This window comes from Anomalospiza imberbis, chromosome 2 (assembly GCF_031753505.1).
Source record: "Anomalospiza imberbis isolate Cuckoo-Finch-1a 21T00152 chromosome 2, ASM3175350v1, whole genome shotgun sequence".
NCBI classification, from domain to species: Eukaryota; Metazoa; Chordata; class Aves; order Passeriformes; family Viduidae; genus Anomalospiza; species Anomalospiza imberbis.
Window position 1 is genome coordinate 31,272,854 of NC_089682.1, and position 26,898 is coordinate 31,299,751.

Genomic DNA, 26,898 nt, shown 5'->3' on the forward strand with positions numbered 1-26,898 from the left:
TCCAGTTTGCTCAGAGTGCCACAGGACTCCTCATTAGGCACCTGCTGTTTGACATGTTGGCTTTGATCACTTCCAGCCTGTTAATTTGAAGCATTTTCCAGCCACTCCTTGAGCTCTGTGTATGAGCAGGGCATGCATCTCCTGGCAGGGGGATGCTGTGGAGTTAGGAGTTCACCTGGGCTCCAGGGGGAACAGGACAAGCTCAGCAGGGAGTTGGCTGACAAATAAAGAGTGGCTGAAGCTCCTGAGCAGCAGCTGGGAGAGTGCAGGTGGAGATGTCACATGTGACTGCCTGTCCCTGTACCTCTCTCCTCTCTGTGCTCTCTGCTGCCATGGAGACAGGAGGGTGGATGCTGGACCTTTGGAGCCAGCATCTCTCCTCTCCTGTTCCTAGGTGTATTTATAGGGAGCTGTGCTAAGAAGGAGGCCCTGCTTTCTAAATTTGGGCCAGCTGGTGTTAAGTCTGGACTCCCACACAGTTCCCATATGATGCGGAGCAAGTTGTGTGGGCCCCATCCATCCTCTTGGGTTCTGTGGGCACGCTGCAGGAGCCAGACATCTGAATGCTTTTCAGGATCTGGCTCTGCAGCTCCTTGGCTCCACTGGCTGTGCAGGAGGTGGGGAGCTGCCCACAGCCAGCCCCTCCAGCTGTGCCCAGCTGTGTGCTGAGCTGCCCACCACTGTGCAGTGTGGGTGCAGCTGCCTGCCTGGAGCTCCACGTGCTCTGAAAGCTGCTTTTTGCTTGTCTTGGGTCTCTGTGTGTTCCCAGTGATCCATCAGGGATGACTGCCACGTGCACAGGCCGCCTCTGGTCTCACCTCGAGCTGCATTTCAGGTGCCACTGTAACATAAATATTTGAGCAGCCACCAGGTTCTCTGTCAGCTTCAAAACTGCTGGTCTCTTTAAATTATTAACCCCACAGTTTGAGGCAGGGACAAGGAAGAAGTTTGCTTACTGCTTTCAGGGATCAGTTGATACCCAGTATTTAGAGAGAGAGAGAGAAAGGAAATAAATCAAGATTCTGACATGGGCAGAGGAAAACAAGGCTGGATCAGATGAACATGTTGAGCTTTTAAGAGCAGGACTGGGTCAGCAGCAGCAATTCCTCTCAATGAAAAATTCACCTTCTGCACAGAGGCCAAGGCACTTACAGGGGGCTGGCAGGCTTGGCTTTGATCCCATTCTTCTTCAGAGAGGACTCAAACCCACATTTTGTTCAAAAATAGCTTGTTCCCTAAGCACAGGCTGGAATCAACAGGCTCTGGTGGTGAGAAGGAGGCAAGCCTTTGGACCAGGGAGAGCCTGAGTTCCTGTGTGGATGCTAAGTCCCCGTGTGGATGCTGAGTTCCCCTGTGGATGCTGAGTTCCCCTGTGCATGCTGAATTCCTGTGTGCATCCTGAGTTTCTGTGTGGATGCTGAGTTCCCCTGTGCATCCTGAGTTTCCCTGTGGATGCTGAGTTCCCGTGTGGATGCTGCAGGTTTGGCTCTCCCCCCTGCCCTCTCTGCTGCCCCTGTGACCTTAGCACAGCTGCAGAGGCTGTGGGAGGGGGCAGCAGTGGCCCTGAGAGCAGTGTGACAGTGCTGGCCTTCCTCTGGCAGCTGAGCTCAGTCCATCCAGCCCTGTGGTGTTGAATTAATCCCTGCCCCACAGGCAGCCTCCTGTTTCCCAGATCACTGAGCTGCTTCCTGGGAGGCTTCCACGCAGTGAATGAGCTGGTCTAATTCTGCCCAAACTGATAAAACTTGACAGAATCACATCTGCAAGTATCTTCTCTGGCTTAACCCATTCAATGAGTTGCCTTCTTCTGCAAGCAAAAAGTGGAGGGCAGTGTAGAGATGCAGGAAAAGCCCTGGTGGTGTGATCTGGATTTATTTTCCTGCCTCTCTCTGAGCAAGTGAGGGAGGAAAATTAACAATTACCTCAGGAGTTGTCCTTCAGCATCTCGGGCCTCTGACTGTGGCAGCTCTAAAAACAGGCTGCTCAATCAGCTACTGAGGGAGGGAAAAAATAGTGCAGGAGTCTGATTCATTCTCTGCCTGGCTGCAATGGCAGTGTTCTCTTGTTGTTGTTGTTGTTGTTATTTTTACAGCAGGTAAAAATACCAGCACTTCCATGTGCGTGGTGATCCGGGGGTGTTGGACTTGGCCACGTGTGGAACAAACTGCAGCATCCTCAGCCAGAAAAGGGGCTGCTGACTGTCCCTCCAAATGCTTGCCATGGAGTGGGGCAGGGCCCTGAAAAGCCTTTTGATGGCATTTTTAACTTTACTGCAAACAAAGGAATTGCAGGTTTTGCCTGCCTTACGTGGGGAATGGTGTAGATGGCTTAGCCTGCTCCACTTGGGATGAAAAACCCCAGATGGAATGAAAGGTGCATGGAATCTGCTGATGTTGTCTGATGAGTGTTGCTCAGAAAGCTGCATGGCTTTCAGGCCAGAGTTGGCATGGCAGAGAAGCACTCAGATCACTGCTCTTGGGACAAGAGCAGGGACCCACAATGCAGTGGAAATGCTTTTGTTAAGAGGCACTGATATGTGAACAGCCTAAAATTAAAGAACTTCAAGAAACCTCATTTTTATTTAGAGGTGTAAAAATACCCCTAAACTCATTTTTGACTGCGTGGATGTATTTTAAAATTCTAAATATGTCATCTGCTGAGGTGGGTGAAATCTGCAAGTTCCAGAGTGCAGAAGCTGCTGCATCTTTGGTGAGGGGTGCCCAGGGTTCAGAGCTCCTGGGCTGCTCCACTGAGAGCAAAATGCCACTATTCTATTTATAATTTCATATTATCATTTGGGTTGCTTACCCTCTATCAGGAGAGCTGGTTGGTTGCTGCTAAAAATACACTTGCAACAAGCTGTGAATCAGGTAGGAATATTTATCTTTTCCTCTGACAGAGGAAAATAGAACCAAATGGCAGGGTCTGGTGAAGCTTTCTCTTGGCAGAGGGTGTTTACACAGGTCCTCCTGCTGTCAAAAAGCAGCATGAGCAACAAGCCCTCTGGGAGCACAAAGAGAGCAGGGAAAATGAAGTGAAAGCCTTGGTGCTTGCCACTGCATCCCACAGGAAATTCTCAACAACCCTTTTTAAAGTCATTTTAACAAAACTCAGTCCCATTCAATGCAATTACTGTCAGGCTGTCAAAGAAAAGAATTGAATGGTGTATTGGTAGCAAAGATGGCTTGCTGCATTCCCCTTTTTCTGCCCTCCTGGCAGCAGATTCCTGCCTTCTACTGCCATTTGGTGATGTTAAGCAGGTCAGGAGTTTGAAAGAGACTAAAAGCCCTGGAGTTCCAGGCAGAGCTGGGTGATGCCACATGATCCAATTTGCTCAGAGTGCCACAGGATTCCTCATTTGGTACCTGCTGTTTGACATGTTGGCTTTGATAACTTCCAGCCTATTAATTTTAAGTGCCAGTAGTCTGGCTGCTGATGCAATATTTATGACAGATCCTGCTCTGCAGAACAAACTCTCCTCCTGAAGCACGGAGCTGGTTCATTTTCTACTTTATTTCAGATCTCAGAATTACCTTTGGGCATTCTCTCTTGGAGTGCTCTGGTGTAAACAAACTAAATCTCATCTTAGTGAAGACAATGGGCCAGATTCCTCTTTTACAGAGGCAGCCACATGGAATCCAGTTACAGAAGACTTGGGCTCAATAATATTTTGATATCAAAGCCTTTGAAATGCACATTGCTACATAAATGTGGTGGTGAACCCGAATCTCTGCAACCTCTCCAGCTCTTGCACAAGGCTTGAAAAGTGGCCTTGAGGGTTGATGGTTCAGGAGTAATTTTCTGTGGTGCTGTTCTGATTAAAAAAAAGATTCAGGAGAGAGCAGCCAGCCACTGCTGCTGTGCAGCTGCTTGCTGGTAAAGCCTTCCTTCTCATCCCTCCTCCCCCAGACGAGAAATAAGGTGTGAAATGCAAAACTTCCCTTTTGCAGCTTGCTGCCTGCCATGGCATGGAATAAACTGCTGTGGGAGCAGCTGATGGGGTCACTTGCTCCAGGGATTCATTTGTGTTCCTCTCTGGAGGCACTTGGGGTTCCCAGAGTGGTCCAAAGAGATAAACCAGCCCCATCGACAGCAGGACAAACTCCCAGAGTAACTCAGCCCATAGAGATGGTGCATTTTCAATCCAGGGAATGCCAACTGTGTGCTGCCAGCTCCACAAGCTGAAGAGACATAAATATCTGCTGTGGGGATGCAGCCTGGCCTTCCTTGCCTTCATTATTCCTAGATTTGACTGACTTGTCCCCTAGTTAGACACTCCCAATATCAGGGAACTGATCCCTTAGGCAGAGGTGGCACTTCTTGTTTCTTTTGCATTTAATGCCTGAGACTATATTTAAGTTTTTTCAGCAATGAATGCTGAGAATTTGCTTATGGGGGAAAACCCATAAATAATCCTTTAGTTGTGTTTTTGGGTTTTTTGTTTTTTGTTTTTTTTTTTTTTTTTTTTTTGAGGAGCTGTGATAGTGAAGAAACCAGATCAGATTCACTTCAGGGAGGGAAACTGAAAGTGTCCAGAGTTCCTGCTTTGCTGCAGTGGAAAAAGAAACACCATTGCCCCCAAAAGTGTTTGGAAGCCTGCATTTCATGCGCTGTGGGATAAAGGGTTTGGAACATGGAAGGCGAGTAAGACACTCAGTGAAAGTTGGTGAAAGGTCTGGAGCACAAGCCCTAGGAGCAGCTCAGATGAGCCTCTTTTTGTAAAAGACAATTAAAGTTTGTATTGGGCAGAACTGACTTAATGAAGCATTTAGGATGTTCAGAGAGATGGGTCCTGAAGCAGGAGTGCAGCTGGGTTGTACCACCACAAAGAGAAATGTGGGAAAGCTCCTGTTGTCCTGGCTCCTGGTATTGCTGCAGAAATCAGAGCTTTCCTGTTGGGGTGGACAGAAACTGGTGCAGATGGACCATCAGATCAGTTAGCACTCACTGGCAGATCTGCTGAGAACAGACAGATGGGTAAACAGCTTTAACCAGCTCTGACTGCACTCTGTGCTGAGGCAATATTTACATTTCTATCTTTTTCCTCTGATGGCTTTAAAATGCCCTGTAATATTTACCTTTTGCTTCTTTACCTTGAATCCTTTAAAATACCTTTTCTGGTGTTTGTGGTTAGCCCCCCCTGTCACTCATTTGTTATCCTGATTGCCTGGATGTCTTTTCTCCTTTTAACTTACAGCTTGCATTTTTTCCCTTTCCTTGCCTTTAAAGTCTTGCTTCTTCTTAGCTAATATTTCATATACTCAGAGCTTCCAAAATGCTCTTTCTCTTAGCTTTGAGGTGCTGTAGTGAGCATTGCAGTGCTTCTGTTGATTTCAGTTTCATTTGGGATTTTAGAGGTGGTGGAGGGGGGCTTTGTTTTGTACTTTTTTGTCTTTCCCAGACTGTTTTTTTTTTTTTTTTGAAGTCTCTCCCGTTAAGTTCCCAGCCCCGATATTTTAGGTGGGGTCTCTCAGGGGCAGAATACCCCCTTCACCTTCTGCTTTTAATGCAGAAAATCCCTCCTGTGCAGGTCCTTGTGGTCCCTCTGATGAAGTGAGGGTCATCCTGCCTCCTCTTCTGCCTCTGTTTGTTTGAAACACAGCATGGGCATAAAAGGAAACAAAGAGGAACATTTTGGAAAAGGCTCCGAGTCTTTCTTCCACAGGAGATCACTCCTTGTGGAGTGCTTGGCTTGCTTTGGTTGGGTTCCTTGTCTTGTTTTATTAAGCCTGATATCTCCATCTGTGATGGACATGTTTTTCATCACTGCCTTTGCCTCACAAAGGCAGAACACCATGGATGTCACTGACTTCCCATGATTAGAGCTGATGGCTTTATTATCCGTATTTTTCCTTTTTTTTTCCTGCTGGGAGAAGCATCCCTGTGGATATCCCAGCATGCTGATTGTTTCAAATATTTTCTGTCTGGATGAGGGCAAAAAAAAATTCCGTGTGGTGAAGACTTAGCCAACTGCTAGAAGTCTGCTACACGAGTTGTGTAGCAACCAAAATTCTATTTTTCACATTGTACTTAATGCTCAGGCTGCTCAGCTTGGGCTTTTGGGGTGATTTTCTGGGTGGCGTTGGCCAAACCATTTCCATCCCTCAGCCTTGGATTTTACCTGTGGTGTGTGGCAATAGCTGTGGTGATCTCTGCAAGGAGTTTGGGTGCTCACAGTCAGCTGGTTCTGGTCTCTCCTGTAGACACAGGACATTTGACTCCTCAGATCTCAGGTTTGTGCTGCAGCTGGGGCCTTGGGCTGTGAGGACTAAGGAGAAATTGACCTCCAGTTCCCAAAACACGCTTAAAATTTTTCCAGTTTGTAAGTTTTCTGTGAACTTCCAGTACTTAAGGAACTGGAAGAGCCTGGTTAATTACAGGATGTACTGACAAGTGCTTGTAATGCCATTTTGTGCCTGAAGAATAGGTGGGAAACAGAGTGTGAAAGCACTGTTAATTTTGGGCAGGATGCATGGGGCTTTCTGTTTTCACTGTGGAACTGTGTGTGCTGCTTCCATTATACATTTGATTATATACGAGCCTTGTACATACACTGATGAGAGTCAGGCAAAGCTGCTTCATTATTTTGGAGACTCACTCAAAATATTTTCTTTCTTTCAGAGACTTGAAGATAGAAAATCTGTTGCTAGATGAAGACAACAATATCAAGCTTATTGGTATGGAACCAGTTTGGCAATTCCAGTAATTAGAAATGTTAGTTTTATAAAGAGAGTTTTTGAGACTTCATAATCCTCCATGTGACAACTGCTAATGTTGCTGCAGAGAAGAGCTGAGAGAGTATAGATAGCAATCAAGCTGTTCCTGACAGCATTTTGTGAAAAAAGATGATCCAAATAATTCAGATTTAACTGGGTATGGGAATAATCCTACATCTTAAACCCACATCTTTCATACTCAAATCGGGAGCTTGGTAAGGAATTTAAGAATTGACACCACAGAAGTGGTTTATTTTATTATCTTGATAATTTCTTATTTGCTAAGGGCTGGATTCTGCCCCTGTGAACATATGCTTCCACTGAAGTCAGTGGGAGTTGCACACATTTTTAGCAGCTGGCAAAATGTGGTCCTATATTTATATTTGTTAAATTTGCTTCCAGCACCCAGGACAAAATTGGTTTAGAGGGCTGTTAAAGAATAGAAAAGATCAACGGTGGAGCCTCGATTGTGTTTAGGTATCACTTGTATGTGGTGCTTGATTCATTCAAGCTGTGCAGGCATTTTAGATTAATCACTAGTGGGGATAGCCTCTCACTGCCTTGCATAACTCCCATTAATGTTAATGTGGGCATTGAAAAGAAAATATTCCTTTCATAAAAGAAATGCCAAACATCTGTTTGTGTTCCTTCCCATGCCTACACTCTTGCCAGCAGCAGTGTCTGTGGCTGCAGACTTAAAAACTCAACTGGCTCTCTTCAAAAAGTTTCATGGGCTGGAAAGGGGTGAGAAAACCACTTAGCATTCAAACATCCAGGTCCAGTGGACACTCACTGTGACATGCACAGTACCTGCATCTCCAAGCAAACAGGAGGAGGATGAGCAATGGAATCCGAAATACCCAGGTGTTACCTTGGGAATTAGGTTTGGAAATGCCACCCCAACTTCCAGGGATTGCAGATCAACCTTCTGGGAAAATAACAGCAGAGAGAACTCTGTTTTACCTCAGCTGAGGGTCAGGAGGACACTGATAAGTGGCCATGAATCATTCACCAGGGCTGATGGATACCACCCATTATCCTGATTTAGCAGATAAGCCAGACCAGATGGTTTGCACCACATCTGATGGATTTAAAGAACTCACATCACTTCCCTCTTATTGGGTGCCTGCTTAGAGCTTGACATCTAAACCAAGCCCTTCCCAGATGATACATATACAGTTAAAACTCATGTGCCAAGAAAAATGACTCCAGGCCTGTTTCTGCAGTTTGCTTTGGCTGCATGGAAGGGTCTCCTCGCAGTAGGTGGTGGGGGAAGGATAGAGAAAAGAGAGGTTTGGTCTTCCACAGCCTTAATAAATTGTCCTCAGCTCTGCAGCCTGATGTTCAGGCAAAGCAGATTGCAGTGTATGCTAAAACAAAGCAATTAAATCCCACCACCCAGCTGGGGGTGTTGCAGCAGAAGTAAGGCTGCAATATTTTGTGTAGCCTGCCTTACTAGAAATGACCAGTTGTGTGTCATCACATAGTCCTTCCCAGGAAGGCTCTTCAGGAGTGAAGAACACGTCTGGGGGGATTAAAGTGCTGCTTTCCATGACTGGGAGAAGAGACTTTGAGCTACAAAACCATCTCACGTTACCTGCTGTGGGGTGAGAACTTGGTCTTCATCATTTGTACAGCAGCAAACACAGGAGTAGCTGATAAAAATCAAAATGTTGTTCTTCTAATAGCTATGCAAGGAAGAACAAAAAGTGAAGTGAAGATTGAAGGTGGGATATTGAAGTCACTGTTTGTTCATGCATTTCAGTGAGACCTGGATGCCTTGAGCCCTCAGCTGCTCCAAGGGCACCTTGGATTCCTTCCTCCTTTTGGCTACCTGACAGGGTGGTTTAGGACCTGCTCTTAGATATTCTTCTTGGAAGAATTCCCTTTGAGAGGACTTATTCTTATCAGTCTGATAATCAGACTGAAGAACATCAGGATTGGAACTGTTGGAAGGAACTCACTCCCTGTTATCTCCCAGCCCACGTGGTGGGTGCCACAAGACCATGCAGATTTCTTGATGTCCTGCTGGGACACCCGGCTCTGCTGAGCTCTGTGGAGCTCTGCTGGTCCAGGAGCTTGTGTTCCACAGCTCTTCCCCTGTTCTGACTGGCAGAGCTCCAGGGATGGCCCTGCATCCACTGCTTGGTGTGGATTCCCTGGAGGCGTTGAGGGGGAGCAGAGCATTGCGAGGATGCTTCTGTGGCACGAGCAGTGGGGGTGGTGGAGCTCCCAAGTGGAAATATTTACTTTGGGAAAACCAAGTGTGCCCTTAGATGTGAATTCTGTCATTTGCTGGGCTTCTTGACAGGCAGTGGCAGTGAGGTTATCAGTGCTGTTCTCATTGAGATCAGCAGTGCATCCCTAATAAAAATAATAAAATTCACACGTGATCACCATGTGCTGACACAGTGTTAATAGCAATATCTTCATTTCCACGGCTGTGAAACCCCTGTCCCCAGCATGCTCCTATTTGCACACATTCTGCATTTCAACAGGGATAAAAAAGGCATAGCAGCCGTAATGAATGAGCTGAAGAAAGTGAATAAGGGGTTGACAATTGAAGCAAATAAGAGAATGAAGACCTCTTGTAGAGTACCCTTCACTGATACTGATGAAGGGCTGCTGATTGACACCATGACAGAATAGAGCCCCTGTATCCTGTGATTGTGAAACATTACAGTGCACTCAAGTCATTTGGAGCTGGCATGACACAGCAGGGTAAGGACAAGGAACAATACTGTGTGGAGATGCTATTTCTAGGATTTTTTAAAAGTATTTTACAGCTGACAGAACTCATCTCAGGCCACGGCTAATGAACACGTTAATTAAGATCATGGATCCTCTGCAGTATTTGTAGAAGCCCCAGGGATGATTAAGCAGTGCCCAGAGGTAATTGTTTTCCATCAGAGGCAAGGAAATAATCTTGATTCTCCCTTCAGTTTTGACAGTGTTCTCTAGGAAAACCCCTCTTTACCTGTGAGAGGTGTGACTCCTGTCCCCCTGTGCCTGCCTGGCCCTCAGAGATGCAGCCAGTCGAGTGCAAAGCACTGTTGCCACCATTTAGGCACTTCCAGTCACTGTGATAATTGCTTTTTTTTTGGTAGGAATGTTTGTATCTTTGCCTGGTTTAGTGAGGGAATGAGACTTATGTTTCTGCCCTTATGGAATGAGACTTATGTTTCAGAAGTCAGGGTACTTCTGGCACCTTGAGGAACTCCTCAAATTTCAGCCAAATTTGGTTTTCCTCAGGGTGAAAGCTAAGGGACAGGCCAGCACTGCAAGTCCAGTGCAAGTAAGTGTGCAGGTAAGGAAAAGAGCCACAAATTAATGCCTGAGAGAGGATATTGAGGAGCTAATCAGATGTCAATGTTCTTAACAGGGGTGGTTTTCAGAGATTGACAGAATATTCTGAGTTGTAGAGGGCCCATGAGTCCAACTCTTAATAAATGGGATTTGTTGTTCCCTAAACCCATCCTGAGGTGGCTCAGGGCCTTGGACAAGCTCAGCTCTGGTTGTTGCCATCCAGCTGCCAGTGAAACGGAGCTGCTCTGTGTATGAAATGGAAAACTCGGCATCTTCTAAGGCTCTTCTTATTGTTTGGGGGAGCCTCTGGTTATTTAGCACCTCATAGAAGCAAATTACATTAAATTTTTGCATGTGGGTGAGTTTTTTTTTTTTTCCTCCTCAGGGAGTTCATTGCTTAGCTTTTGGGGAAAAAAAAAATTATTTCTTTTTAACTTGTGCTCTAGCAGAGTTTGACTGTGTCTCTCTTTCATAACTGTGCCTCTGCCTTTCACAGACTTTGGATTGAGCAACTGTGCAGGAATTTTGGGTTATTCTGATCCCTTCAGCACCCAGTGTGGGAGCCCAGCATATGCAGCCCCTGAACTTCTGGCAAGGAAGAAATACGGGCCCAAAATAGACGTTTGGTCCATGTGAGTTTCTTCTCGAGTTTGTAATTGTTACTGCAGAGAGCAGGGACATCTCCAGCTGTATCAGGTGGCTCAGGGCCCCATTCAGCCTGACCTGAAATGTTCTCAGAGATGGGGCACCGACCCTGTAATAACTGCCAGACATTAAAGATGAACTGCAGTCTCCAAAACCTGAATTTTCCCCTTGTTCCTGATCATTTTGGTTTCTCTTTCTGCCCGTTTTCTTTCAGTGGGGTGAACATGTATGCCATGCTGACTGGAACATTGCCCTTTACTGTGGAGCCATTCAGCCTGAGAGCCTTGTACCAAAAGATGGTGGACAAAGAGATGAACCCCTTTCCCACCCAGCTCTCCTCAGGTGAGAACCCGGGGGGGTGGATCCAGAGGGTCAGAGCTGTTCCATGGCATTATGGCTCCTGAGTCATGCTGCTAATTGTGCTAATTGGGAAAAGCTCCTTTTTTTTCATTTTGGCCTCTGCAAGACCTGCAGGAGTTGATGTAGCAGAGTTATTCCTTTTGCTTCGACTTCTAGAGGAGCACCAAGTTGTGCTGAATATGAGAGAAGGAACAAGTCTGTGAAATTCTGTGGGGCTGCTTTTGCAGAGCAGTTGGTCAGTTTTGGACATCCAGAAGATTCTAGCATAGGGTAAGGATGGATGAACGGATTATTTTGGAATAACAGATTCCTGGGCTTTATCATGACTGGGGTTGAGTGACAAACTGCCTCAAATGACCTCACATTTATTATGGAATAATGACATGCACTCAGAAAGTTATTTTGGGACAGCCACCTGGAATAACCTCTGTGTGTTCACAAAATGCAAAATAGTTGGTGTATTAGTATTAGAAATATTAATTCCTGCTTCAGAGCCATGTCACTAGGCAACAGAATCACTTTTCAGCTTGCAGCAAGGCCACTGTCAGCACTTGGAACAAGCTCTGTTTGGTAGCTGGCTTTTATTTTTTTATGCCAAATTTGTTGTCCATGGAGAGCTTCTGTCTCCTTCCCTGTCAGCCTGTTTGCAAAGGGCTTTTGATAAAATTAAAAGATCCTAAATACAAAAAGGGAATGGAGACCGTTGTTAGAGGGTATAAAGGAAACCCTTGGGAGTTGAGTCACGAGGCGAATTCTCCAAGCAGAGATTTACCTTCCACCCTGTACAAGGCCAGACCCTGAGCAGCCAAAAAGATAATATTGCTTTTTAATAGGCTTGCTTTTGCTGTTTCATCCATCCCACCATTTAACAGTGGAGATCAGATTTTCTCCATTTTCAGCATCTGTAGCTCACTTGACACTGTGGAAGGCAGGATTTTGTTTATCCTGTGAGAGCTCCAGCAGCCTGAACTTGCAGAGATGATGGCAAATTAATGGACTAGATTTAAAGATGTTAACCTCTGCCCAAAAGGTACCCATTAGTCCCTGACCCCAGCCAAGGGTCTTGTGAGCTCAGAGACATGGCACAGTATGATTTAAGGTGACATTTGTTCCTGCCACGTTAGGCTTTTGGTCACTGGGCAGAAACTCTCTGCTCTGGGAATTGTAGTGCTTGTTAACTTCTTGGGTTTATGGACCTTTTATTGCAGTTGGGTTCCTTAATTTCCATAAATTCATCTATAAAGTAGAGAATTTTCACAGTAAAATTTTTCACTTTTACATGCCCAGTATGTTGTCTTTCAATATTTAATTTCCTGCTTACTGAATACACAGCCCCCTCATGCAGTCCTATCACTGAGCAGGAAAACACTTCCATTTGTGTGACCCAGAGTGCTGGGTGACCGTGAGCACCCAGAGCAACCTGTGTAGCAAAACAGGGAAATTTTGGAGTTGGTATTTGATTTTCCCACTTGGGAACCAGTTTCTCTTTAAGCCTCTTGAACAACACCTCTCTGGTTATTGATTTTGGCTGAGCAGAGGTCAGGTGCTCAGGCAGTTGGTGTTCACCTTGCATATATTCCTTTTCCCTCGTGTTTTCTCCCAGGGGAAATCATTTGCTGTCCCCAGCTGTGTGGCTCAGCTGGAAAAGCTCCTTGTGCCATTCCAAGGTGTTGCTGCTCCTCTCTGTTACCAGGTCTGGGAGCTTCCAGGAGGGAATCTTCACCCCACAATTAGTTTCTCCCAGCCTGAATCTCTTGATCTGTGGCACTTCACAAGCTTCATTTAATTAGCTTGCCTTTTGGCAAGGGTGGGGGTGGAAAAGTAGGGTTTTTTTAAGGAGACTTTGGGTGATTTGGAGACCAGGCATGGTGGTGATGAAGGAGGGAGTGTGGGTTTGGGGAGAGTGGGTTTTTGTGGCTCGGAGCCAATGGGATGTGTGAGGTTTCCAACACAGATTCTGGAGCGAGAGGGGATTCAATGGGAGAACAAGAGTTTGTTGCTTGCTGGGAGAAAGGGCACACCAGGCACACAGAGAGCAGCTTCCAGTAAGTTTGGGAACTCTCATGTAGGCTCTTCCCGCTGCTCCTGCCACGTGGCTACTGTAGGATAATAACAAAAATGCTGGAGAGTATTTAAGTAAAGCAACTTGCTCATATCAGTGGTTTGTGAAGAGAGGGATTAGAAAAACCCAGCTGATGCCTTGCTGAACTGGTAAACAGAGTAAGGAGCCTCTCTTACACATCTAAGCTTCTAGACACAGAGCTTCTCCAGCTGAAACCTGATTTTTGCAGGATATTTTACTTTGAGGTTGCTCAGGTTGGTGGGAGTTGGCACCTGTTAGGTCTAACCCTGATTTATTTAGGGAGAAACCCTCCCTTCCTCATCCTCCACCCTCCTCATCCTGTCCCATCCCACTGTGGTGCCACCAACAGGCGCTTTATTCTCTTTAAATTGCATGTAAGAGTAGCAAAATCTAGCCTTGATAATTTGAGGAACAAAGGAGGACCAGACCTCGTTGAAACAGAGTTTATTTTCAGCTCAGAGGGGCACTTCTTGTGAGGTTTTAGGCAGATCACTTAATTTCATTGCTCCTAATCGTGTGAGAAGCACATGGCTCAAAAATTGAGCATTTTTGCAGGAAACTCAGGAGGAGTGGTTGAATGTCATTGAAAGTTGAAGGTTCAGGAGAACAAAGCAAAGCCTGTTAATTTTGCTGCACTCTTTTAATTTGGCTAAAACCTTCTGCAGCTGATTGTAGGTTGGATGGGAGCCAGAGAATTTATTCTTACCATGTCAAAGGGAGCCAAATTTGCTGTGTCCTCCTTCCCAGGTCTGCTTCCCTTCCCTCCCCTCCACTCCCCCCTGGTCCATCTCCTTCTGCTTTGATCCAGTGATTTGTCTCTGAGCTGGCTCCAGCCTCTTGCCCTCATTATTAAATGAATTAAATGTTGGGAATTAAATGAATTAAATGTTGGCTCACCTGCTCCAAAACTTCAAATGAGCTCTGAGCCAAAAAGTGCTTTTTCTGCTCTCCTTTGTATACAAAATAAACACATAAAATAATCCATATAAATCATTGTGACTGTAAATTTCTTTTGGTTTAGTTACTAACCACCTATCAGTTCTTCCATTTTCTCAAGGACATTGCAGCATGCAGTAAGGAAAATGTTCTTTTTTAGTGTGCTCTTTCTCAGGCTGCACACCTGTAGTAACTCATCTCCCGTGCCAGTCCCAGAGCAAATGACAGAGCTGTTGTTTGGGCTTTTCCCTTGATCTCTTCACAGCGGCCATAAACTTCCTGCGCTCTCTCCTGGAGCCAGACCCTGCCAAGAGACCGAACATCCAGCAGGCCCTGGCAAACAGATGGCTCAATGAGAACTACCCTGGAAGAGCTCCACCCAATGTCACCTATCCAAACAGGTACAGCAGGGAGGGGAGGAGAAAACCTGCCATTATGTCCCTGGTGTTCCAGTTCCAATCCTAGGAGTTGTGAATCCATCATAAAGGTTATGGAACTGGCCCCGTGCTCCTCGAAATGGCCAAAAGCAGTACCTTGAAGTGGAAGCTGCATTGTTTGCAGGGTGGGCTGGGGTGCAGATCTTCTGACTAGCAGTTCTTGTGCAGGCTGACCTAGAGCAGAGGCTGGACAGAGCTAAAGAATAAGCAGGGATTTATTAAAAGGCCTTAATGGATCCACCTTGGGCAGCACAAGAGCTTAATCAGGGTTACACCCAAGATGAACCAAAATGGTCACAAAAATGGATGACTGATGACTGGTCACGGGGTCTCTCACTTTTATAGGTTCTGCTCCATTTGCATATTAGAGTTAATTGTCCAGTTACAGCTTTAGCCCATGAAGTCCCATCCTGCTTGTTTTTCTCTCTTCAGTCCACATTGTTTATGCTCTTGGGCCTGAGATTTGGATCATTTGTCCTTGGTCCCCAGCTAGAGAAGGAATTGCTTTGTCTCCCTGCTCTCTGTGAAGAGAGCTCACCATCCCCTAATATGAAGCCCAGACCCTCACACTAAAGCAGCACAGAATGTGAAAAATAGAAAAGCTAAACCTGAGGCATCATGATCTCCTCTTCATTGGTCAGTAAAAGCCAAGCTGCTTCTCCAGGAGAGCCTCTGACTGTTTGTGAGGTGCTGTGGGTTAAAGGAATATGCAAACCATGGTGAGAAAGGTCAGAGTTTAATGTCTTGCTGTGCTGGTGTTGAATACCTGCACCTTGCTGAATAGGTGACTAAAAGCAGGCAGAGAATGAATCTCATGGTCAGTCAAAAATCCATCCAGGAGAAAGGAAAGAGGGGAAGGCACTTGTGGTCCAGTTTGGTTATAAATAACCTTGCTGGACTTGAAACGTCTGCAGTGCAGAGTTGCAGTCAGTGGAGAGAAATAAGGGCACTTTTTACATAAGGATTCATCTGAGTCCTCTCTGATTCTGCTTTAGGATGCCATTGTGCCCTGCAGATACGAGTTCCTCTCCAGTGACTGTAAATGAAGCCTCAGGCAGCTCACTTGGAACTACATGTCTGGATTTGATCAGATAAAACCTCCTTCCTGTATCAAAGCCCTCCAGCTGTGTCTCACACACCACCCAGGACCTGCAGGATTCTCTGGCTCGCAGGCCAGGCAGCACTGAGGCAAAGACAGCGACCTAAAGCCTAACTGTGGTGCTTAAAACTTGATAGTGCTGCAGAATTTCTGTCCTAACTTGGCTAGGAGGAGAGTCCCTGAGTGAAGAGCCTAACTCCCCCTCCTTCAGCTGCCAGGAGCCAGATGTAGTGCCTTGACAAGGGGTGCAGGTGCCCTGATTTAGCAGCAGCCATTTCCCTTCCAGTGGTGGCACTTTGGGGTGCTGCATCGTGGAGAGCTCTGTGGCTGTGCCATTCCTTGACCTGAGGAGAAGAGCAGCTCCCAAAAGATGGATGGATGGATGGATGGATGGATGGATGGATGGATGGATGGATGGATGGATGCCAAGCAGGGATATGACTGGATCCATCCTCTGAAATGTGGGCCAGCTGCCTGTGATCCCCAGGATATGAAGGTGGCCCCTGTGATGAATTGTTTCCCAAGGGATGAGAACAGACAGAGCCATTCTCTTGATATCACTCCTCCAAATTTAGGGGACATGTGAAGCTGTAAAGGATAAAAGCCTTTAAGGAGATTCTTTCCTTCATATTTATTAAATAATATTACTTTTTGTTTCATTAGTTGATATCCCAGGCTTGACCTACCTAGACTTTGTCATACTGGAGCTTTATAGGGAGAATAATCTGCAAAGTTTTAAATATTTAAAGATGTGGCTTGGCTTCTTTTGAGCTTGTCTCAGAAAGTACCACTAGAGTCAGCTTCCATGGAATTTCTCCAATTTTTATGTAGCCTGCAGATATGGATAAGGTGTGGTGAAATAGTGTGTGAAAAACCCACTGCTGAATTTGCAAAGGATTAATTCCTCTCTTAATCGGCACAGAAGGAGCTGTGTGATGTTCTTGCAGTGCCCTTCCACTCCTCTGAGGGTAACACCCGTTGTTCCCAAGACAGGAGCGTGGCAGGAAGGGAAGAGCATGGAGATAAGGTGGGAGAACAGCAGAAGCTGCATTTTCAGGAGAATATTTTCCCAGGCTTTTTATAGGCTTGGTTTTGTTGAAGAAATTCCCTGAAGGCAAGCAAAAATTTCCCATTTTGCTGAGCACTTCAAGCCGAAATTGCATGAATTTCTTTTGCTGCCCAGATGTCTCAATGTGCAATGGCCAAGATAAGTTTTGCTTTTGAACCTGTGAAAAAAAGACCCAAACCCAAGCACTCCTTAGGAGCAGAACGAGTGTTCATAGGCACAGGGAACAAAGGGAATGAGTTATTTGAGATTTCCCAGACTGTGTTTGACATCTTGTCTGAGTCCTGTCCATCAGAGCCTGGGCAGGAGTGGGAAATGTGGGGAGGGATCCCTTGGAAGGGGGGATCTTGCAGAATAAGCTCCCTCTGATAATAGGTTTGGTATTAGGAGTGAGGAATATCCTCTAGGAACAACTAGAACCCAGCATTTCTCTGGAGGTGGCTGGGAGCTGATGGGTACCTCTGGGAAGCTGGCCAGCCCATTTAGAAGTCTAAATAGGAGCAGAGTTCTTTGGAAAAATCTGCTTTTAACTCAGACTGAGCCAATGCTTTGGCATTTCCACAAGACCTCTGTTCTGCTTTTCTCGCCTTGGCTGAGGCTGTTCCAGACTTTATAGAAGAGAGAGACATAAACATGGCTGGTACTTGTGACAGCAGGGAAACAGCAGCGTTGCCATTCTGAGCTGCAGGAATAATCCTGTGCATCCCCTTCCTCCAGCAGGAAATTCCCTGGCTAATTAGTGCATGGACACTGTGCAGCAGGCAAGGGGGTGAAGCTCAGAGCAGTGCTGTTTGATTATGAGGAAGGGGCTTTTCAGAGAGCCAGATCTGGGCTGGATTTCTGCCTCTTTTCCTTCAAAACCAGCTCATCTTCATGATTTTCAGTGGTCAGGTGTAGGGGAGCAAATGGCCTGAGCATCACAGTGACATTTCCCATCAGGGATTGATACAGTGGACAGAATTCTGTTCATTCAGTTTCCTGCAGCTCCTGTGCTCCCAGATATCTGTCCTTTCCCTGCCTGGCTTTCCTGGGTCAAAACATTTGCCCTCAGGTCCAATGCAGTGTTCTCTTGGGGGTCAGAGCCTGTCAGCACAGAAAGTCTCAAATTCTCAGTAACCAGGGTTCCAACACCTGCCTGCTTCTGGGAGAAGGGAACTAATCACCCCAATTACTGAGCCCCTGGGGCCTCCTTTTGGTGTTCTGTCACTGAGAGGACCGCCTAAAATTCCTGCTCTGCCTCTCCCCTGTGCAGGATTCACCTGGAGGACCTCAGCCAGAGCGTGCTGCTGCACATGACTGAGAAGCTGGGCTACAAGAACAGCGATGTCATCAACACCGTGCTCTCCAACAGGGCCAGCCACACGCTGGCCATCTACTTCCTGCTCAACAAGAAGCTGGAGCGCTACCTGGCCAGCCTCAGGGTGAGCCAACTGCCTCCTGCCACTGCTGGGGGAGGAGGGGACAAACAGGCTACAAGTGGCCTGGCTTGCTGGCATTTGTTCTCACAGGATTATAGAATATCCCAAGGACCGTCCATTGTGGAGTGCTGTGCCCCTCTGTGGGGTTAGTTCTGCTCCTTGGAATGCCAATAACACAGTTTATTGAGTCAGGACATCAAGAAGAAGCTTAAGAGCTCTTAAACTTATTTAGCTTTGAAGTGAAAACTCAGCTGGAAGTTTTTCCTGATGTAATTTCCCTGGCCCCTGAGCACAGCACAGTTGTTCCAACTGGACAACAGATTCTTGGTTTTTGTCTTCCCTCAGTCCTTTTCATATTAGTGATGATGCCACCAATGATATTTAAAATGTAATGGACCAAATCCATCATCTCTGTAAGCTGATGCTCCTCCACTCAATGTCAAGAGTGCAGCAATTAAACCTTAGTTTTCTCTAATTATCATCCATATTTTACTTTCCTGTGCTTTTCTCTCCACAGAAGGCTGAAGGCCAGGACGGTGTTTGCCACAAGAACCAGCTATACCAGATAGAAAAATACAAGGCCAATAAAGACTCCTATGAGGTAAAGCTCAGCAAGGCTTGTTGCAGTGCTTTGAAAGCAGATTGGACTTGAGAATCTGTGGTGAATGTGATTAAAGTGATGGGTTTGTGGACCTGTGGAGAAAAGAAACACCTGTGGTCTTGCCTGTGCAGGAAAAATAACTCCCTTTATTTCTTTTCAAAGAAACAAACAGTAACCTCCAAGAGAGGAAATAGAAAGGTGACTTTCAGGGTTTTTAAAGAAATTAAATGTTTTAAATGTCTGTTTAGCAAAATGATGCAAACACAGGGGGCTCCATAGTTTCATTGTGGGGTGCAAGCTGCTGGTGTTACCAGAAGATGAAAACTCAGTGTTCTTGAGGCTTTGAGCCCTGGGACCTTGGTGCTGCAGGACAGAGAGCTGAGTGACAGCCAGGGTGACCCTCCTGGTGTCCTGGGCCAACCCTGCCTTGGCTGCCAGGAGCAGGGAAGCTGTATTAGCACAGCACTCTTCAAAGTCCACTTTCTCTGCTCCTTAGCAGATGGGATGCGGGATCAGCCCGCTGCATCACAAAGGAATTCCCTTGGGCAGACAAAAGATTGAACCTTTTGCTCTGTTGGTCTCCAGTCTTCTTGCCTGCGAGCAGAGAAGGTATTTTGTATTAAATCCTGGCTGGATTTTTCTTCCCTTTCTGATTGTTTGCCAAGCACTAAAATTACAGGAGTAATGTGAGCTGTGCAAGTCTTCCCTGCCAACACAAAGAGCAGCATTCTTAGGGAGGCTGCCTGTCCCAAAAGCTGCTCCTCAGCACTGGATTGATTATCTAATTGCAGGGGCAGATCAATGTCATGGCTGGTTTGGTTTATTATAAAGGCTGCTTACAAGACAAGCTGAACTGCATGCCAGATGGAAATATCAGGGCATATATAATATTTTCTTGAATTAATCAAAACCTTCTTGCTTGGAATGGACCAGCAGTGGATAGACTCAATGAATATGACATTTCACAGAGCTCTCACAACTTCCTCAAGCTGTTGCAGGGCAACATTCCCTGGAAACAGGGGCAGATACTGGGAGTTGAAGGCTTCATATCCTGCATGGAGCATCCTGGTCTGGCCCAGCTGCTGGTGTCACTTCCCTGGGCAGTGACAGAGGCACTGTGCTCTGGGATTCTGCATTCTCCTGGGATCAGCTCACAGCTTCTGAGCAAAGCCTGCCTGGAAAGTTCACTTCCCTGAGGAAAACTGGGAGCTGACAGCCGTGCCATGGTGTGGCCCCAGTTTGGTTTGTAGGCTTGCTTAGGGATGGAAGCTCTCTCCAAAGCCTCTCCTGGACTCAGAATTAGTCCCAGGGTAGCTATTTAGGGGATGAGGGGGTATCTTGTCATTCTTGAAATGCTTACCAGGATGCACTCACTGTGCAGACACTGCAATAACAATAACAACAACAACAACAACAACAGCCTGTTTTCCTGCTGCGTGGGCACAGAGTGTGAAAGTGCAGGTCAGGCTGGGCTAGGGGAGGGTGTCCCTGCCCATGGCAAGGGTGGAGATGGGCTCTGAAGTCCCTTTCAATCCATTCTCTGGTTCTACAATGTTTTCTGTCACTTCAGCTGCAGTCACAGGAGGAACTGGGAGCCACTGGTCCCTAGGGAGCAGAGCTGCAGGTTGCCATGGGAATAGCAGCGAGAGGGATGGTCAGCTCGGGCTGCAGCAGATGTGGAATTTCTCCCACCTCTCTCCAGCCATGGGAAATAAGGACTTGGCTTCAGGAGGAGCTGCCAGCAGCTGGGGCAGGCAGGGGCACAGGGGCAGTGTCCTGCCCCTCTTCTCCAGCAGGTCCCCTGCTGCAGGGGGGGAGGGGCCCAGGCTGCTGGGGGTGTGAGATACCCAGGTTGTTCCCAGGCTGTGCAGGGAGAGGGAGGCAGGCAGGAGGCTGTGCTCTCCATCTCTTTACTTGTGGAAGGGGTCTCAGGATGAATAGCTGTCCCTCCAGGGGAGCTGGTGGCCTCAGACGTGGAATTTGCAGTTTTTAACAGCTGGTGTCCTTGTCATGTCACGGTGTCAGACATGGCCAAGCCAAATACCCGTTATCTGCCTTTCAAATCCATTGCTGGGACTAGGAGTAGGTTTGAGGGTCAAGGTCAGGACAGGAAATAGCAGAGGATGATGTAATTCTCAACCTATTCAAGAATAACATACCGGTACAGCTCCTGCATTATGGGACACGGCCGTGCACTCTGCAGTGCAGGGGGAGCTTTTATAACTCCTCTGAATGAAATCTTCCTTCCCTTTTCAAATACAAGTGCATGGCACCTTGGGAGTTCAGGACTTTGGTCCTGAGCCTCTCACAACTGTGGTCATTAAGGAGCAAAGTTAGCACTTTTAGAAATACTCCTAAGACCATTTGCAGTGCTCATCCAGCGTGAAGTAATTAATTGGCAGCACCGGATATGTGAATTTCCTTTGCCAGGGGTGCTTTAATTGTGTGTTGCTGTGGCTGAGAGAATGTGCCAGCAGGCTGAGGGCAAAGGCAGGAGCACTTTGGCAGGTGAGGAGCTGCAGCTTGGCAGCTTGGTGCACCATCAGGCTAAAAATACTGCAGCCCTGGAATGTCCTGCACGCAGACAGAGGCTGCAGCAGCCAGCACGCAAATTCTTCCTCACCTATCCAAAACAGCTGATAGCTCCTCACAGTCTGGATTGGCTCCTGAGGGCTTAATATAGTCACCACTTAGTGTCATACTCACGAGCACCTGCATGAAAAGATCCCTGGGAGAGGCTGGTCTCTGCTGAAGGCTCAGCAGCAGAGTTTCAGAGCCGTGGGAGGAGAAGCAGTGTGGTGGGCTCAGAATCAGCTGCACACCTTCCCCTGGCTGCTGTGGCAGGGTGATACTCCCACAGCATTATCAGCAGTGTTCTTGCTGCTGCTGGTTTTGCTGTTGTTGCCAGTCCGGCCTCACCAGGAGGGTCTGTGCCTGATCCACACTGTGGCTCCAAGCACGGCATGGACAGGCACCTCCAAAGGTGGGCAGAGGTGTACAGCTTCATGAGGGGCTCCTTTGTGGCTGTGGAAGGGTCAGCCAGCTGCAGCTAGCCAGAGGGAGAGGAATTGGAGGGGATAAGGGATGGATGGGGACAAAAACCACATGCACAAAGGGAGGCTGAGGTGAAGCCAGTGAGGAGCTCACAGGAGATCTCAAGTTCTTCTTCTCCCAAGTCACCCACCTAACCCTGTCAGTATTAAAACTAAAAACTTGGGTTTATGAGTCACTGAAGGTCCTCTTTCCAACTCTGCAACTCCTGAAAGGTTGATGAGCCCAGCAGTGGCCAGGCAGTCTGTGCAGGGAGCCAGGCTCCATCTGAGCTGGGAATGCTCATAATGAGTCCAGATTTTTGCCTCTTCGTGTCTGTCTTGCTTCCAGAGCTGATTAGTGGTCCAGGACAATCCAGGTTGTCTTCTGCATCTTTCTTTTCCTCTCTTACATGTTTTTATGCACTTTACTTTAAGGGTTTTCAAAGACTCCATGTCACTGAGCTTGCAAAAGAAAATCAAGAGTGGCAGTGCATAATTACCAGACAAAACACAGGCACATAACTGGGGGAAGGAACTTCCCTTCACTTTTTAAAAAGACTTGTACTTGCAATGACCTTTTAATCAGATGAGCAAAACATGTTGCTTAAATGAGAACTGTGACCACAAAAACAACCCCAAACCAACAAACCCTTTTTTTTTTTTTTATGTGAAATAAGGCATTGGGCTCCCCTAGAAATCAGGGGCAGGTAAAGGGTGTTAAGCAGTTTGCTGAATCCAGTGACTGAAAGAAGATGCAGTGAATTTTCACTGTAAAACAATGCTTTGAAAACTGGCTTCCTCTTCAGAGTCCTGCTCCCAGGGTCTGTTTTTCCTCTGTCATCACTGGAGATCAAACCTACCTTCTTGTTGCAATCCCACCTTCAGCTGCCTTCCCCATCAAAGCCAGGAGTTAGGGCTCAGGGAAGGGATGGCTCAATAATTTTCTCCCCCATCCATGTCTTGTGCAGTTGCAGAGATGCTGTAAAAGCAAGGGCTGTGTTCCTTCAGATCTTGACTGGGCAGAAGATAAATTACTCAGAGGCTTTAAACTTCTTTAAAGCTTTGCAGCTCACCTTTTTAAATCTCAGAGGGAGTGGAGTATAGAGAAAGCAAAGGCTTTTTTTGGTGCTTAAGTAGGGTATTTCAGGTATGGAGGAGCACAAACCTTCATCTGCTTTCTCCAAGAGAAAAGCTTTCCTTTTCCTTTAATTTTCCAAAACCAGCTTTCCCACTGCCTGAATGTCAGAGCAGATGGGAGCCATGAAATCATGGCAAACTGATCAGAGGAAAATGAGACTTGGAGGATTTAGTTACTCTGAGATAAGTTCCTTGTAAATACATGGTGCTTAATCCACCTTGTAGGTCTGGGGGTCACTGAAACTTCCCTTGAGTAAACCAAATTGTTCTTGTTTGTTTTACAACCTAAAGGACAAAAAACTCAAAGAGCAAGAAAAGAAAGGGGAGATCCTTCACCGTCAGCTCCCAAAGAAAAGTGAGAAAAGTCCAGTTTCATATAGACAGCCTTCTTCCTGTCTTATCTCACAGATCCAGAACACCAAGGCTCTGCTGAAGGACCGGAAAGTCACCAAGGCCGGGGGTCCGGAGAAAGGTCAGTGGTAGAAAGGCCGTGGTGGGTCTGTGTGTGCATGGGGGGTGTGGTGATTTTGAGCCTGTTCATTGTGGTGTGGTGTTTTTGAGCCTGTCCTGTCCTGTATGGTGTGTGTTTGTGAGTAAAAACTGCAGGCTTGCATTCCCTGTCGCTCTGGGGGTGGTGTGGGAAAGAAGCCTGGATAATGTCAGCACACGTGGAGTGAGATGCCCTGAGGAATCCATGGTGGTGCTCAGCAGTCAGGAACCCTCCCTTTCTGTGCTTGACAGAATTCCTGCAGTGCTCTAAAAAGGCAGTTTCTTCCCCTGTTTACACGTCCTCACATGAAATCATCCACACTCACGCTGGTGTTTTGAAAGCATCACCACCTACCCCGGATCACTGAGGAGCCAGAGCTGGTAGCCAAGCTTCTTCCTACCAGCCACTGTGTTTTCCTGAGAGGGGGCTAGGGAGAATCCCTGACCTCCCTGAGGAGTCCCTGGGAGGAGTTGATGGTGGAGGAATGGGAAAGGGGCAGCCTCAAGGAAAGGCAGGTGGGACTGCCAACCTCAGCATCTGCCCATCAGCGAAAGGAGGGAGGAAATCATGAGCAGGGAAAGGAAAAGATGTGACAACCCAAGGAGAGCAGAGCATTAATCACAAAGGGCAGCTTGAGAGGGCTGGGTGATAACTGCTGGCAGAGAAAAGAGTGGAGGAAAAGGGGAGTCAGCAGGGAAAATGAGGTGTGGGCAGTGCACACCTGGATGGGAGACACTGAGGAGCAGGAAGGTGATTGTAGCCTCTGTTACATAGGGAATTAAATGAGGGGAGATACAGTGATGGAAAACATTTACTGTGGTGTCAGGGGGTTATTCAGAGTGGTGACTTGTGATGCTTTCATGCTCATTGTCGTGACCTGATAATTTATCATTTGTTGTGCTCAAAGTGAGAAAAAAATTGTCCAAGTAGTGTTTGTCTGGCAGCACGGGAACCTCTGCTGCAGGGTGGCAGGAGTCCAGAGAGCTGGTCAGGAATGGGACATAGTTCCTTTAAAAAAATGTAAAAAAAAAATTAAATGGCCATTTTGCTCAGATTTTCTGTCCCTTTTGGGAGGAAGGCACAAGGGGCGAAGAAAATCTAGTTATTTTTTTCCCTCTTTATGTTTCTCCCTGCTTTTTTGTTCTGAAAATCATGCAGATCTCAGCTAAAGCATTTCTCTGCTTATGGAGACTATGTTTTGACACAGCTTAAATAATTTTGGCCACTTTTAGAAAGAAACTCGTCGGAATGAACTTCTTTCTACTTTTCCCAGACAAGTGTGAGATTTCATCCCATTCCTCCATTCAGGTCTCAACCCCTGACAAGACCATCCCTCCACAAGAAATACACATGAGATTTGTGGCTGGGACCTGAGTGCTGGCAGAGCTAAATTACTTTAGATCCTTTTTAGATGATTTGAGACCCAGGGAACTGATGAAATAGCTATCAGTTAATTCAGTTAGGGGGGCCTGGCAGTCAGGTTCTTTGGACAGCTTTCCATCGAGGCAGCAAAACGTGCCTGCTTGTGATTAGCTTGGCACGAGGCAGTGCCAGCGTTCTGTAGGAGCTGAGCAGATCTTCTCCCCGAGCTGTTTTGTTGGACTGGGCCAAATCCTGCAAAGATTTTGTTCCATTTATTTTCGGCCCTTGCAGGAGGAAGGTTCTCGCTGAAGTTGAGGCAGCAAATCTGTTCCAACTGTAACAGCCTGAATCTGGCTGGTGCTGCTGCTACTCCATATTTACATGTGTGAAACCAGGAACAGATTTTGTTCCAAAATGCAAGGAGAGCCTTTAGAGATTAACTCATTGTGCTTCCCTGTGGCTCTAGGTTTGTCAGGGAATACAGGCCCAGCAAGAGCCACACAAAGTGGTGCTGAGAAAGGAGAAATGTGAGATTTCTGTGTGTGTGTGTGGTGTTGTGGATATAAATTAATACAAACAGCTGGAGACAACTGTGCTTTTGCTTTTCAAGCCCCTGTCTCAGTTTAAGCACTTTTCCCTGCCTGTGAGGAAGAGGGCAGATAAATTACCTGGGGGGTAATTTATTATTGAGGTGATAATTTATTATTTATTGAGGTGAATTACCTCAATACTAATTTAGTATTGAGGTTAGTTAGTATTGAGGGTGAGGGAAATGGGTTGTGAGAGCATGCCAGACCATTTGCTGCAGCTGGTGCCTCACCAGGTTCCTGTGCTGGAGGTGCTGTGGGCAGTGCTGATAACTGCAGTGTGCTCTTCTGCTTCCTTCTCCCATTGCTTTGCAGACTCGGGCGGCGGTGTGAGCCCTTTCCATGATCCCCTGGCACCCAAGACGGGCTGTGTCACCTCCAGCTCCCTGGAATACCTGGAGGTCCAGCAGCCTCCCCCCAGGACCCCCCGGCTCCTCAAGAGGCAGGAGTCTCCCCAGCCGGAGCCGTCCCGGATCGGGGGCCGGGCCAAGGACTCCCCTCTCATCCTGAATATCGTGCACTCCTTCGAGTCAGTTGACAGAGAGGACCAAATAGACCAGGTTTCCCCCTCTCACCAGTACAGAATTTTGGGCTCACCAATGAATTTCCCTTACAAAAGCTCAAGTGAAAGGACACTGTCCCCGCTCTTTCCCCCAGGGAGCACGTCCCCCGTCCACCCCACCCAGGTCTCTTTCACGTACGAGGAGAAAGCATATCCGGCAAAGGAAGAGGCAGTGTCCCCTACCCAGCTGGTCCCCAGCAACCCCCTGGGCAGCCCAAACTGTGTGAAAAGCAGGGGCAGGTTCCCCATGATGGGGATCGGACAGATGCTGAGGAAGAGGAACCAGACCATGCAGTCGGTGAGCGAAAAGCCCCTGGAAGCCAGGATGCCTCAGCTGCAGCAGATGAGCCCCACACAGATTTCCTTCAACACAGAGGCTGTCAGCGGCCAGTGTTAGCATGACATCCTGGGATTTGCACTGCTCTTCTCTGGGATCTAACCTTTTTCTCCTTTAAGCAAGAAGGGAAAGCCACAGGCACGTTGCTGTCACTACGTGATGCAGCACAGGAAGTCGGAGGTTTGCTTGCAAGGAAGGCACTGTCCTACATATTAAAGTTGAAAGAAAAGGGCTCCGCTTGTGCTGTTAAGAAATATTCACATTTGGCATCTGACTGTACAGTAAAACACCCTGCAGGAGCTGCGTGGATCTGTATTTTCACTGCTCTCACCTGGTGCCGCAGCAGGGTTGGGTGGAAGAGCTGCGGGCACTGAGGGTTTGGTTCCTCCAGGGAATCAGTGCCGGGCCAGGATCTGTGCTGAGACTGTCCCTGCTCCAGCTGCCTGTGCCACACAGCCCGTGGTGCTGCTGCAGGCATTGTTCCTGGGGCAGGTGAGGGGGAAAACGCCAGTACTCTGTCCAGAGTGAGCTTGCTGACAAGCCCTGCCGAGAAGATGAAGGTGGTAGAAGCTTGAGTAAAGACACGACTGGTCTGATTCAGAAGAAGTGGGAATATTGGAATTCAAAGCAGATTTTACTGTTAATTACATAAAGTAGGTAATAACACAATCTTTTTTTTAATGAAGAAAACTGCGATTTAATTGTGTCACAAGAAACGTGATTA

General features: G+C 47.1%; 1 protein-coding gene across 1 annotated transcript in view; it reads left to right on the forward strand.

Annotated features, from left to right (window-relative positions):
• HUNK (hormonally up-regulated Neu-associated kinase) overlaps positions 1-26,503 on the forward strand; it is a 41,121-nt gene extending 14,618 nt beyond the window's left edge. The window contains exons 3-10 of the mRNA XM_068180433.1: positions 6,622-6,677; positions 10,519-10,654; positions 10,882-11,009; positions 14,312-14,447; positions 17,901-18,069; positions 18,584-18,667; positions 23,128-23,308; positions 25,591-26,503. Coding sequence (XP_068036534.1) covers positions 6,622-6,677; positions 10,519-10,654; positions 10,882-11,009; positions 14,312-14,447; positions 17,901-18,069; positions 18,584-18,667; positions 23,128-23,308; positions 25,591-26,234 — 1,534 coding nt within the window. The 3' untranslated portion in view covers positions 26,235-26,503. The remainder of the gene's footprint in view (positions 1-6,621; positions 6,678-10,518; positions 10,655-10,881; positions 11,010-14,311; positions 14,448-17,900; positions 18,070-18,583; positions 18,668-23,127; positions 23,309-25,590) is intronic.
• The last annotated feature ends 395 nt before the right edge of the window (positions 26,504-26,898 follow it).